Source organism: Nomascus leucogenys, chromosome 21 (genome assembly GCF_006542625.1).
Source record: "Nomascus leucogenys isolate Asia chromosome 21, Asia_NLE_v1, whole genome shotgun sequence".
Taxonomy (NCBI): domain Eukaryota; kingdom Metazoa; phylum Chordata; class Mammalia; order Primates; family Hylobatidae; genus Nomascus; species Nomascus leucogenys.
In genome coordinates this window covers 222,297-236,908 of record NC_044401.1, presented here as the reverse complement: position 1 = coordinate 236,908, position 14,612 = coordinate 222,297, and the positions used below count along the sequence as shown (strand labels likewise).

General features: G+C 34.9%; 1 protein-coding gene across 4 annotated transcripts in view; it reads left to right on the top strand.

Moving 5' to 3' along the window:
- Nucleotides 1-14,612, top strand: part of STXBP5L (syntaxin binding protein 5 like) — a 509,439-nt gene that overhangs the window by 391,726 nt on the left and 103,101 nt on the right. For all 4 annotated transcript variants that reach the window (XM_012501087.2, XM_030802184.1, XM_030802185.1 and 1 more), the window contains one exon: nt 7,502-7,567. In XM_012501087.2, the coding sequence (XP_012356541.1) occupies nt 7,502-7,567 (66 nt within the window). The remainder of the gene's footprint in view (nt 1-7,501; nt 7,568-14,612) is intronic.

The following is a 14,612-nucleotide window of genomic DNA, read 5'->3' as shown; positions in this document are numbered from 1 at the left end:
CTACCCCAGGCATAGACCTCAGTACCATAAAATATTGAATCCCTGATTGCCCTTACCCCATCTTGCTCATAGGGCAGAAGTTTTATGCTAGAAAAGATAAGCTGAGAAGACCAGAGGATACCACCTTTGCCCAGGGCCAAGCCTAGTGGCTCAAAGGTTTTGCCCAGGAAAGAAATGCAGTCTACGTGAATAGAGAGCTTCAAAGCCCTCCCCAAAGTGACTAGCCTTATATGAAACAGTGTGGGAAAGTTCAAGCCTAAGTGTGCTCTCAAGACCAATGGGAAATTTGGTGATAATGAAATAAGAGGAAGTAATTGATAGCACCTGTTAATTAGGGGCAACAAACTAGACCATATGTAAGCCAGTTCACCAGTGATAACCAACAAAAGAGACTGCTAAGAAGACCCCTCCTGGGATTTAAACCTCAAAGACTAGCCTCAAAAATGACCGCTTATCAAATTAAATTAGATCAGAATGCTGTACAATGTATGTCCCAGGGTACTGTCAAAAATAATAGAACATCTGGTGGGTGCGAAGCTTGAAAAACAATAAAATAATAGAGCAGTTACCCAGCTGTGATTCGGCAGTGTAACAGCTGTATATGATATTAACAGAGGCAGACAGGTTAACAGAGAGATGAAGGAGATAGTTAAAGAGAACCCTGCTAAAATCACTGCCATCCCAGAGTGACTGTATATACACTGAATACTGTGCCTTCTGAGAAGCAACCTCAAAGTCTTCACAATGTAGAGGAAGTAAAACTCATGAAAATAGTCTAGCTGAGTCACTAAATAAATAAGCAAACAGCAAAAACTGGAGAGGGGAGAGAGGAATCAGTCATCAATACCCAGAAGTGATACAATATATTACCTAAAATATCCAGTTCTCAACAAAATATCGTGAGACTTGCAAAGAAACAAAGTGTGGCTCATTCACAGGGAAAAAAAGCAACAAAAATTTCCTGTGAGAAGGCCCAGATGTTGGATTGAACAGACCAAGACCTCAAAACAACCATTATAAATATACTTAAAGAACTGGAAGACACTATGCTTAAAGAAGTAAAGGAAGCTATGATGACAATGTCTCATCAAATCAAGAACATAAATAAAGAAATAGAAGTTACAAAAAGAACCAAATGGAAATTCTGGAGTTGAAAGGTACAGTAAGTGAAAAGAAAAATTCAGTAGTGGGACTCAACAGTAGATTTGAACTAGCAAAAATAACAACCAGTAAATTGAAAATGAGTTGATAGAGACAGTGCATTCTGAAGGACAGAGAGAAAAAAATATGAAGAAAAATAAAGTCTCAGAGAAACATGGGACACAATTAAGTGCACCAACATATACATAATAGGATTAGCAGAAGGAGAGGAGAGTCAGAGAAAAAAGAAAAATATTTGAAGAGATAATGACTGAAAACTTCCCAAATTTTATGAAAAGCATTAATTACACATCCAAGAAGCTCAATAAACTCCGAGAAGATAAATGGAAAAATATCTACAACCAGACGTGTCATAGTAAACATGCTGAAACACGCTACAAGGCAAAAAACAAAAAATCTTGAAAGCAATAAGAGAAAAATGACTTGTCACATACATGGAACTCTTACAAGATTAACAGCTCATCAGAATCAATGGAGGCCAGAAGGGAATGGGATGACATATTCAAATTGGTCAAATGAAAAACTGTCATTCAAGAAACTTATATCCAGAGGGGAACAACACACTGGGGCCTTTTGTTGGAGCCAGGGGAGGGAGAGCATCAGGATAAATAACTAATGCATGTGGGGCTTAATGCCTAGGTGATGGGTTGATAAGTGCAGCAAACCACCGTGGCAAACGTTTACCTATTTAAGAAACCTGCACCTCCTACACATGTATCACAGAACTTAAAATAAAATTAAATTTTTAAAAAAACCTCATATCCAGCAAAAGTATTTTTCAAAAATGTAGGTGAAATAGACATTGTCAGGTAATCAGAAACAGAGAATTTATTACTAGCAGAGCCACCTTACAAGAAATACTAAAGGAAGTTTTTCAGGCTGAAAGAAAGTGAACCTAGATTGTAATTTAAATCTACACAAAGGAACAAAGAGCATTGTTAAGGTAACTATGTAATTATGAAAGAGTATAAATGCATATTTCTTCTCTCAGCTGATTTTTAAAGCAGTTTATAAAACATCATATATATAATTGTTATTTGGAGATCTATAACATATAGAAATTAAATATATTTGTCAATAACAGCATAAAGGAAGTGGGTGGGATCAAAGTTGTGTTTGAGTAAACAGATTATTCCAGATGATAGCCTGGATTCACCAGAACAAATAAAGAGAACAAAAAATGGTAAATGGTAAATCAGAATGTTATAAATATATGCTTGTTCTTCTTATTTCTTAGCTTTTGTAAAAGAAATAAAATTATATAAAGTAGTAATTATAATGTTTTATTGGTTTGTAAAATATATAGATTTAATTTGTATACCAATAACAGCACATAAGAGAGAATACAGCTATTAAAAATTAACATTTCTGTATCTCACTGGAATTAAGTCAGTATCCATCTGAGTAGACTCTGATAAGATGTATACAGTAAGTTCTAATGCATATGGTAAGTTTTACCACTAGGAAAACTCCAGAAAATATGGTGAAAGATTAATTAAAGGAATGAAATGCTACACAAGAAAATATTCACTCAATGCCAAACAAAGCAGTAAAAGAGGACTAGAGGATCAAAAAAAGACATGAGACAGAGAAAACCAAAAGGAAAATGACAAGTGTAACCCAACTATATCAATAATATTAAATGGTAAGGGATTAAAGAATCCAATCAAAAGACATAGATTGTGAGACTTTTTTTAAAAAAAGTCAAGATCTGACTATATGCTGTCTATGAGAGAGATTTTAGATTTAAAGGTGTAAATAGGTTGAAAATGAATGGGAAAAGATCATATGAACAATAGCCATAAGAAAACTGGAGTTACTGTACTAATACCATTTAAAAAAATAGATTTTAAAGCAAACAGAATGTCACTAGAATAAAAAGTGACCTTTTATAATGATAAAAGTGTCAATCAACATGATATAATAATTAAAACATATATGTCCCAAATAACAATGTTACAAAATACATGAAGCAATGCCTAACATGATGAAAAAGAGAAAGTCAATAATAATTGTTGGAAATTTCAAAGTTCCACTTTTAAAAATAGATGCAAGAACTAGACAGAAGATCAAAAAAGAATTAGATGACTGGAAAAATGCTATGTAGAAGACCTCGATACCAAAATCTCCAAAATATTGCAGAAAGAAACGTTTAAAAAATTATTTAAATGGAGGGGAATACCAGGTTTACAGGTTGGAAGACTCAATTTTTAAAAGATCTTTATTCTACCAAATTAAGCCATATGTTTATCGCAGTCCTACAAAAAATCTAACATATTATTTGTAGAACTTGAGAAAGTGATTCTAAAATTTATGCAGAAATGCAAAGGATCTGGAATAGCTAAAACACTCTTGGAAAAGAAGAACAAAATTGGAGAACTTCACTTCCTGATTTCAAGATGTGCCTTAAAGCCAGATTAATTATGATAGTGTGGTAATTGAAAAACAGACAAATAAACCAATCGTTACAGAATAAAAAGTCCAGTAATAGATCCACACATGTATGGCCAATATGTTTTTGACAAAGGCACCAATAAAAATCAATGAAGAAAGTCTTTTTAACAAATAATGGTGGAACAACTGGGCAAACAAATAGGAGGAAAAATGAACTTTAATTCCTATTTCATGTCACAACCAATCATTTTTAAAGTTCTAGAAGAAAACAATAATATCTTCATGATCATAGGTTTGGCACTGACTACTTAGGAATCAAAAAGGAATTACAATAAAAATAATAAATTGTTCTTCAAGTAAATTAAATTTCTGCTCATCAAAAAACACTATTAAGAGGCCAGGCAAAGGCTGGGCACGGTGGCTCACGCCTGTACTCCCATCACTTTGGGAGGCCGAGGCGGGCAGATCACGAGGTCAGGAGATCGAGACCATCCTGGCTAAAACGGTGAAACCCCGTCTCTACTGAAAATACAAAAAATTAGCCAATGGCAGCACTCACTAATAGAAGATTGCCCAAGGCAGGCTGGTGGCTTGGCGGGACAATCTGTCAGGATGACCAGCTAACATGAAACCATGTCACTAAAATATCAAAATTAGAGGCATGGTCCCAGCTACTTAGGGCTAAGCAGAAATCACTTGAAGGAGGTTCATGAGCAGACGTGCCACTGCACTCCAGCCTGGGCAACAGAGCAAGACTCTGTCTCAAAAAAAAAAAAAAAAAGACACCATTAAGCAAATTAAAAGACAAATCACATACTGAAAGAAAATATTCACAGTGCCTATTTTTGACTAATAATTCTTACCTAAAATATATGAAGAATTCTTACTACTACATAGCACAAATATAAGCAGTCCAACATAAAAAATAAGCCAAAAATTTGGATAGACTCATGAAGATATATGATTAGCCAATAAGCACATTAAAATGTTCCAACTATCAATAGTCATCGGAGAAATTTAAAATCATAATAAGATACTACTATGACCAGAAGGACTAAGATTTTAAGAGACTATTACTTAGTGTTGGTGGAGATATTGAGCAATTGGAACCCCGGAGGTTGCTAGGGAGAATGCAAAATGGACAGCCCCTATCATTACTATAGTGGAAAAATTATGGAAATCTTTAAAGGAAAAACAAAAACAAATACAAGATTTTCACTAGGATTATCATGGAGGTCAAGGGGAATGTTTCAAGAGACCAAGCCCGGGCCAATATGGTGTGAAACCCCTGGTCTTCTTAACCTGAAAAAATATAAAAATTAGCTGGGCTTGGTGGCACACACCTGTAATCCCAGTTACTTGAGAAGCTGAGGCAGGAGAATTGGTTGAGACCCAGGAGGCAGAGGTTGCAGTGAGCCGAGATTGCACCAATGCATTCTAGCCTGGGCAACAATGAGACTCTGTCTCAAAAAAAAAAAGAAAAAAGAAAAAAGGAAGAAAAAAGCCAAAATTATGATGAAATTGTGTATTTTTTAATCCCCTCCATCACTTTTCTGTATCTTCCAAGTTTTCTAGAGGGACAAAGCATTACTTCTATAGTCCAAAAAATGTTTATTTTTAAATAATGATTGTTTTGAATAACTATATAGTATTTAATGATAACTATAAAATTATTTATTTTAGGGTTTTGACATATTGTAAATTGGCACATGGAAGTAGTTTTACTATTATTGTTAGATCCATATTCAGTTCAGTTCCTACCTTCGTCAGGAAAGTAGGTGAGTTCAGAAGGAGCTAGGGAAATTGACAGAATCAATAGACAGTGCAGAAATAGAAAAGATGGTATTTTCCAGACAAATGAGCTTAGCTCTTTAACCACCAAATTTTGTATTTTAAAATTTTGATGAAACTCTTTCTAACATATACATCATGCTTTCTTACTTACTAACTATATTATAGTGACCAAATCCCATCCTTCCTCCTAACTGTTTAACTTTGGAGAATTGATGTAATAGCCTTTCTTTCCCTGTTTTCTTATCTGTATGATGGGGTTAATATTATAACCCCTCTAATTGTATTGGTAGGTGGGAAAAGGATAATTTATATAAAGTATTTAGTGGAGGATTAGGTACAAAATAATAGATATTAGTTGCTGTTATTACTGTTACTACAAAGAACGTGTGGCACAGTAGGCATTCAATAAATTTGATTCACTGACTCAACTTACAGTGATGTCTTTAAAGCCTTTCAGAGATCTGTAAAACACCCACCTCTGTTAAATGGTCCCAGATCTCTCACTCACTAGTCATTACAGTTCCTTTCTCTGCCCATTCTTTCACTGTTGTTCCACGTTACTTTTCTTAATGTTTCTAGTTCTAGCAGCCTCCTCCTCTTTATAACTTGCAGTTTCTAATTTGCTGTCAGATAGCAAAGCCTGTTTAAGTCAGTACACTTTCAAGGATGCCTGGAAAACTCTTATAGCAACTCTGTGGATTAACACTTACTGCTTATTTAGTCAAACTTTTTCCTATCTAATTTGTATATCTAGGGTTAAGACCGTGTTTGACATAGTTTAGTTTGATGAATGCCTATTTCCAAATTAATGGTAATATTTATATCAGTAAATATTATGTGTACTATACAAACAGAAATTTAAAATTGGATGAGCATTAAATTGAAAGTCTTGAAAATAATGTTCAATGAAGTAAAAAATAGAGCAAACAGTAAGCTTGGCATTTGGTCTTCAGTGCTCTATAAGCAATTGAAATATGAGTGCAGAATAAAAAATCTGAGTTCTGTGTCCTTTTCAAGCTCTGTTATTGACTTACTTCTCTGACTTTGAATAAATAGCTTAAACTCTTTGAAGGTACAGTTTCTCACTTATAAAACGAAAGAGTTGGGCTAGGTTGTCACAAGGCATCTTTTGGTTCCAAAATTCTGTGATTTTTTTTTGGACCTACCACAGGCTTATTGCTATAAATTGTAGAAAGAAGAGGGTGATGGGAAAGAATAGGAACAAAGATTATTTTGGTCATTGAAAGTAGCTCTCAAATGTTTCTGAGCATGGAGACAGAATAAAATAGAAACTATGAATATTTATTTCACAAAAGAAAGTCTGTGAGACTTTCTAACAAAGATAGAAAAACCATAATGAAGAACATTTTACAAATACCATATAAATACAGATTGGCAAGTAGAAAGAATTATAAAATGTTTATTAATTGTTGCATTTGACAGAAAAGTGGCAGAATAAAAATTAAGAAATATTAGAAAGAGAAAAATATAGTGCTTATTATAAGGAATTTGATACTATTGAACAAAACACAGTATGTAATATACAATGCTACATTTTTATAAATAAATATAAAATTTAGAATTTGTAGCAGTTTTTAAAGATCTTTTAAAAGCCAATAATCTTATCTCCTGAGAGGATATTTGATTAGGTATTGTTAAAACCCCTTCTAATTCTTATTATTTATTATCTATTTTCAGATAAAATTGGGTCATTTATTAAAGTAGCTATTTCTTATAAGAATAGTTAAAAAAGGATTTTATATCTTTGTACCATCCAGGTTTAAATACTCTTGTATGTCAATCAGTTACTTCTCATTTTTTCCTGTATCACTTGTTTAAACAAATTTTCAGAATAGGCCAGGCATGGTGGCTCACACCTGTAATCCCAACACTTTGGGAAGCTGAGGTGGGAGTATTGCTTCAGCCCAGGAGTTCAAGACCAGCCTGGGCAACATAGTGAGACCCTGTCTCTATAAAAATAAAAAAAATTAATAAAAATATTTTTAAAATTCAGAATAATAGACGTAACTTGGACATGGTAAAGTAGTTTTCACATGAAAAAAAGCCTTTTAAACATGTAGGAATTAAGAAATAAGAATAACCTACAAAATGCTAGCAAAATTTATCTCTTTTTTTTTCGTTGTATTTTCAGGTTTAACTGAACTGAATGATAGTCCAGTTCCCCTAGAACTTGAGCGCTGCAAGTCTCCTACCTCAGGTAAACGTGAGTGGTATTTTCCAGACTTCTGGTAATTCACTGCAGTAATCTATTGCTTTATTTTCATGATCTTTATAATGTGAAATTTATAATTTTAGTAATTAGGTATAATTCCATTCATTAAATTTACTGTAAGAAAATTTGATTCCAAATATCAAATACAAATAAATGTCTTTTAAAATATTTTTATCTCAAAATAAAATTAAGATTAGAGGTAAAAGTGCAACACTTTAAAAGACATTTTAAAGGAAAGTTATTTTGCAGATACATTAATAATGCTTACTAAGTATCGAATAAAAATTGGTAATATACAGAAACTCATCATCTTCTGGCTAGAGCTGAATTAGTGGGAAATATACAGTATATATGCAGCAGCAAATGATACCATTCCTCTAGACCACAGTTTGGAAAAATGTATATTCATTGACAAGGAAAAATGATAATAGAATATGATATGAAGCAAAACATCAAGACAAAGTGTGCACCCATTAAAATATATTTAAAATGTGAGAATAAAGATTTCTAGGGATAAATCTTTAAGGTACTGTCTGTTAAAAAAAACAGTTAACAGTTATTTTTGGGTGGTGGGAATATGACTGGTTGGCCTGTTTTTTTAAATTTTTACATATTTGATAATTCTGATTTTTCTATAATGTATATATAGTTTTGTATGAGTTTTTAAACACCAAAATCATTAGGTATGTCTTTACTGAATGATAGATCTGTTTTTACAGACAAGAAACTGTAGTTCCTTTTTATTTACTTTATTTTCATTTGAACTTTATACAAATTTATAAAAGTTTAATTATGCCATTATAAAGCAACAAATTTGGACTTCTTGAAATTAATTTAGAATTGCAGCATTTCTTCCATTTATTCCATCCCTGAAAAGTTGTTAGTTCTTTATTCTTATTCTTCAGGAATCTAGGCTATGTATAATCTAGTTATATCTTATGTAAATTTTTCTTTCAGTCATATATTTTTAATTCTTATTTTATTGATCTTATTGTAAAGATTGTCTCATATGTTTACCCTGCCTTTTGCATTCTCGTTTACATCAGCCCAATTTAGGTATTTATTGCCTCATACCTATGGTATCATACAAATATTCTAGTAGATGTCTGTATATTGTCTCTTCACTTTTTATGATTAATTTTGCATGTCATGTTGCAAAATTAATATTCTTAAAATTTTACTTTGATCATATTTTCCCATGTTTATAAATCTTCAATATAAAATATAATTCAATACCCTTTATCAAATTTACATAGCTAACTTCAAATTTTGTTATAGCTGGCCAGGCACAGTGGCTCATGCCTGTAATCCCAGCACTTTGGGAAGCCAAGGAGGGAGGATCACTTGAGTCCATGAGTTTGAAGACCAGCCTGAGCAACATAGCGAGACCCCGTCTCATTAAACATGATAATAATAATAATTTTTAAAAGTTTTTTAAAGATCATTATAGCTGTTCTACCTTTTTGTATTTTCATATAACTTTTATAAAGAATTTGTCAGTTCACACACAAACATGCTTAGATTTTTATTACGATTTCACTGGATGTATAGATCAACTGGGCAGAATTAACATATTCAACAATATTGAATTTTTTGTTTAGCATCTCTCTGTTTATGAGTGTCTACTTTCTTTCGGTAATATTTTTGGGATTCTTTGTAGACGTCCTGCACATCTTTCATTAAATTTATTCCTTTTTTTTCTATTATTGTGTTATTTTTATGTATTTTTCTAATTATTTGTGGTTAGAATATGAAAATACAGCTAATTTTTGTATATTGAGCTTGCATCCAGGAAACTTGCTAAATCTATTTCTTCATTCTTATAGTTTGTAAAATTATTTTGGATTATCTACGTATCCAAATATGCCCCTTGTGAAAATGAAACCTCCATTTTCTCCTTCTAAAGGAAAAAATTGGCTAGGGCCTTCAATACAATGTGTTTTTTTTTGTAGTTTTTTTTTTTAATTAATTAAGGTTTTTTGTTGTTGTTGTTTTTTTGTTTTTGTTTTTTTATTATACTTTAGGTTTTAGGGTACATGTGCAGAATGTGCAGGTTTGTTACATATGAATCCATGTGCCATGTTGATTTCCTGCACCCATTAACTCGTCATTTAGCATTAGGTATATCTCCTAATGCTGTCCCTCCCCCCTCCCCCAACCCCACAACAGTCCCTGGAGTGTGATGTTCCCCTTCCTGTGTCCATGTGTTCTCATTGTTCAATTCCCACCTATGAGGGAGAACATGTGGTGTTTGGTTTTTTGTCCTTGCGATAGTTTACTGAGAATGATGTTTTCCAGTTTCATCCATGTCCCTACAAAGGACATGAACTCATCATGTTTTATGGCTGCATAGTATTCCATGGTGTATATGTGCCACATTTTCTTAATCCAGTCTATCGTTGTTGGACATTTGGGTTGGTTCCAAGTCTTTGCTATTGTGAATAGTGCCGCAATAAACATACGTGTGCATGTGTCTTTATAGCAGCATGATTTATAGTCCTTTGGGTATATACCCAGTAATGGGATGGCTGGGTCAAATGGTATTTCTAGTTCGAGATCCCTGAGGAATAGCCACACTGACTTCCACAATGGTTGAACTAGTTTACAGTCCCACCAACAGTGTAAAAGTGTTCCTATTTCTCCACATCCTCTCCAGCACCTGTTGTTTCCTGATTTTTGAATGATGGCCATTCTAACTGGTGTGAGATGGTATCTCACTGTGGTCTCACTGTGGTTTTGATTTGCATTTCTCTGATGGCCAGTGATGATGAGCATTTATTTCTTCATGTGTTTTTTGGCTGCATAAATGTCTTCTTTTGAGAAGTGTCTGTTCATGTCCTTTGCCCACTTTTTGATGGGGTTGTTGTTTTTTTCTTGTAAATTTGTTTGAGTTCTTTGTAGATTCTGGATATTAGCCCTTTGTCAGATGAGTAGGTTGCAAAAATTTTCTCCCATTCTGTAGGTTGCCTGTTCACTCTGATGGTAGTTTCTTTTGCTGTGCAGAAGCTCTTTAGTTTAATGAGATCCCATTTGTCAATTTTGGCTTTCGTTGCCATTGCTTTTGGTGTTTTAGACATGAAGTCCTTGCCCACGCCTATGTCCTGAATGGTATTGCCTACGTTTTCTTGTAGGATTTTAATGGTTTTAGGTCTAACATTTAAGTCTTTAATCCATCTTGAATTAATTTTTGTATAAGGTGTAAGGAAGGGATCCAGTTTCAGCTTTCTACATATGGCTAGCCAGTTTTCCCAGCACCATTTATTAAATAGGGAATCCTTTCCCCATTTCTTGTTTTTGTCAGGTTTGTCAAAGATCAGATAGTTGTAGATATGCGGCATCATTTCTGAGGGCTCTGTTCTGTTCCATTGATCTATGTCTCTGTTGTGGTACCAGTACCATGCTGTTTTGGTTACTGTAGCCTTGTAGTATAGTTTGAGGTCAGGTAGCATGATGCCTCCAGCTTTGTTCTTTTGGCTTAGGATTGACTTGCGATGCGGGCTCTTTTTTGGTTCCATATGAACTTTAAAGTAGTTTTTTCCAATTCTGTGAAGAGAGTCATTGGTAGCTTGATGGGGATGGCATTGAATCTATAAATTACCTTGGGCGGTATGGCCATTTTCACGATATTGATTCTTCCAACCCATGAGCATGGAATGTTCTTCCATTTGTTTGTATCCTCTTTTATTTCATTGAGCAGTGGTTTGTAGTTCTCCTTGAAGAGGTCCTTCACATCCCTTGTAAGTTGGATTCCTAGGTATTTTATTCTCTTTGAAGCAATTGTGAATGGGAGTTCACCCATGATTTGGCTCTCTGTTTGTCTGTTATTGGTGTACAAGAATGCTTGTGATTTTTGTACATTGATTTTGTATCCTAAGACTTTGCTGAAGTTGCCAATCAGCTTAAGGAGATTTTGGGCTGAGACAATGGGGTTTTCAAGATATACAATCATGTCATCTGCAAACAGGGACAATTTGACTTCCTCTTTTCCTAATTGAATACCCTTTATTTCCTTCTCCTGCCTGACTGCTCTGGCCAGAACTTCCAGCACTATGTTGAATAGGAGCGGTGAGAGAGGGCATCCCTGTCTTGTGCCAGTTTTCAGAGGGAATGCTTCCATTTTTTGCCCATTCAGTATGATATTGGCTGTGGGTTTGTCATAGATAGCTCTTATTATTTTGAGATATGTCCCACCAATACCTAATTTATTGAGAGTTTTTAGCATGAAGGCTTGTTGAATTTTGTCAAAGGCCTTTTCTGCATCTACTGATCATGTGGTTTTTGTCTTTGGTTCTGCTTATATGCTGAATTACATTTATTGATTTGTGTATGTTGAACCAGCCTTGCATCCCAGGGATGAAGCCCACTTGACCATGGTGTATAAGCTTTTTGATGTGCTGCTGGATTCGGTTTGCCAGTATTTTATTGAGGATTTTTGCATCAATGTTCATCAAGGATATTGGTCTAAAATTCTCTTTTGTTGTTGTGTCTCTGCCTGGCTTTGGTATGAGGACGATGCTGGCTTCATAGAATGTGTTAGGGAGGATTCCCTCTTTTTCTATCAATTGGAATAGTTTCAGAAGGAATGGTACCAGTTCCTCCTTGTACCTCTGGTAGAATTCAGCTGTGAATCCATCAGGTCCTGGACTCTTTTTGGTTGGTAAGCTATTGATTATTGCCACAATTTCAGAACCTGTTATTGGTCTATTCAGAGATTCGACTTCTGCCTGATTTAGTCTTGGGAGGGTGTATTTGTCGAGGAATTTATCCATTTCTTCTAGATTTTCTAGTTTATTTGCATAGAGGTGTTTGTAGTATTCTCTGATGGTAGATTGTATTTCTGTGGGATCAGTGGTGATATCCCCTTTTTCATTTTTTATTGCATCTATTTGATTCTTCTGTCTTTTCTTCTTTATTAGTCTTGCTAGTTGTCTATCAATTTTGTTGATCTTCTCAAAAACCCAGCTCCTGGATTCATTAATTTTTTGAAGGGTTTTTGTGTCTCTATTTCCTTCAGTTCTGCTCTGATTTTAGTTATTTCTAGCCTTCTGCTAGCTTTTGCATGTGTTTGTGCTTGCTTTTCTAGTTCTTTTAATTGTGATGTTAGGGTGTCAATTTTGGATCTTTCCTGCTTTCTCTTGTGGGCATTTAGTGGTATAAATTTCCCTCTACACACTGCTTTGAATGTGTCCTAGAGATTCTGGTATGTTGTGTCTTTGTTCTCATTGGTTTCAAAGAACATCTTTATTTCTGCCTTCATTTCATTATGTACCCCATAGTCATTCAGGAGCAGGTTGTTCAGTTTCCATGTAGTTGAGCGGTTTTGAGTGAGTTTTTTAATCCTGAGTTCTAGTTTGATTGCACTGTGGTCTGAGAGACAGTTTGTTATAATTTCTGTTCCTTTACATTTGCTGAGGAGAGCTTTACTTCCAACTATGTGGTCAATTTTGGAATAGATGTGGTGTGGTGCTGAAAAAAATGTATATTCTGTTGATTTGCGGTGGAGAGTTCTGTAGATGTCTATTAGGTCCACTTTGTTTAGAGCTGAGTTCAATTCCTGGATATCCTTGCTAACTTTCTGTCTCGATGATCTGTCTAATGTTGACAGTGGGGTGTTAAAATCTCCCATTATTATTGTGTGGGAGTTTAAGTCCCTTTGTAGGTCACTCAGGACTTGCTTTATGAATCTGGGTGCTCCTGTGTTGGGTGCATATATATTTAGGATAGTTAGTTCTTCTTGTTGAATTGATCCCTTTACCATTATGTAATGGCCTTCTTTGTCTCTTTTGATCTTTGTTGGCTTAAAGTCTATTTTATCAGAGACTAGCATTGCAACCCCTGCCTTTTTTTGTTTTCCATTTGCTTGATAGATCTTCCTCCATCCCTTTATTTTGAGTCTACGTGTGTCTCTGCACGTGAAATGGGTTTCCTGAATACAGCACACTGATGGGTCCTGACTCCTTATCCTGTTTGCCAGTCTGTGTCTTTTAATTGGAGCATTTAGTCCATTTACATTTAAAGTTAATATTGTTATGTGTGAATCTGATCCTGTCATTATGATGTTAGTTGGTTATTTTGCTTGTTAGTTGATGCAGTTTCTTCCTAGCCTCGATGGTCTTTACAATTTGGCATGATTTTGCAGTGGCTGGTGCCGGTTGTTCCTTTCCATGTTTAGTGCTTCCTTCAGGAGCTCTTTTAGGGCAGGCCTGGTGGTGACAAAATCACTCAGCGTTTGCTTGTCTGTAAAGTATTTTATTTCTCCTTCACTTATGAAGCTTAGTTTGGCTGGATATGAAATTCTGGGTTGAAAATTCTTTTCTTTAAGAATGTTGAATATCGGCCCCCACTCTCTTCTGGCTTGTAGAGTTTCTGCCAAGAGATCAGCTGTTAGTCTGATGGGCTTCCCTTTGTGGGTAACCCGACCTTTCTCTCTGGCTGCCCTTAACATTTTTTCCTTCATTTCAACTTTGGTGAATCTGACAGTTATGTGTCTTGGAGTTGCTCTTCTCGAGGAGTATCTTTGTGGCATTCTCTGTATTTCCTGAATCTGAATGTTGGCCTGCCGTGCTAGATTGGGGAAGTTCTCCTGGATAATATCTTGCAGAGTGTTTTCCAACTTGGTTCCATTCTCCCCGTCATTTTCAGGTACACCAATCAGACGTAGGTTTGGTCGTTTCACGTAGTCCCAAATTTCTTGGAGGCTTTGTTCATTTCTTTTTATTCTTTTTTCTCTAGACTTCCCTTCTCACTTCATTTCATTCATTTCATCTTCCATCAGCGATACCCTTTCTTCCAGTTGATCGCATCTGCTACTGAGGCTTCTGCAATCTTCACTTAGTTCTCAAAACTTGGCTTTCAGCTCCATCATCTCCTTTAAGCCCTTCTCTCCATTGGTTATTCTAGTTATCCATTCTTCTAATTTTTTTTCAAAGTTTTTAACTTCTTTGCTATTGTTTTGAATTTCCTCCCGTAGCTCAGAGTAGTTTGATCGTCTGAAGCCTTCTTCTGTCAACTCATCAAAGTCATCCTCCAT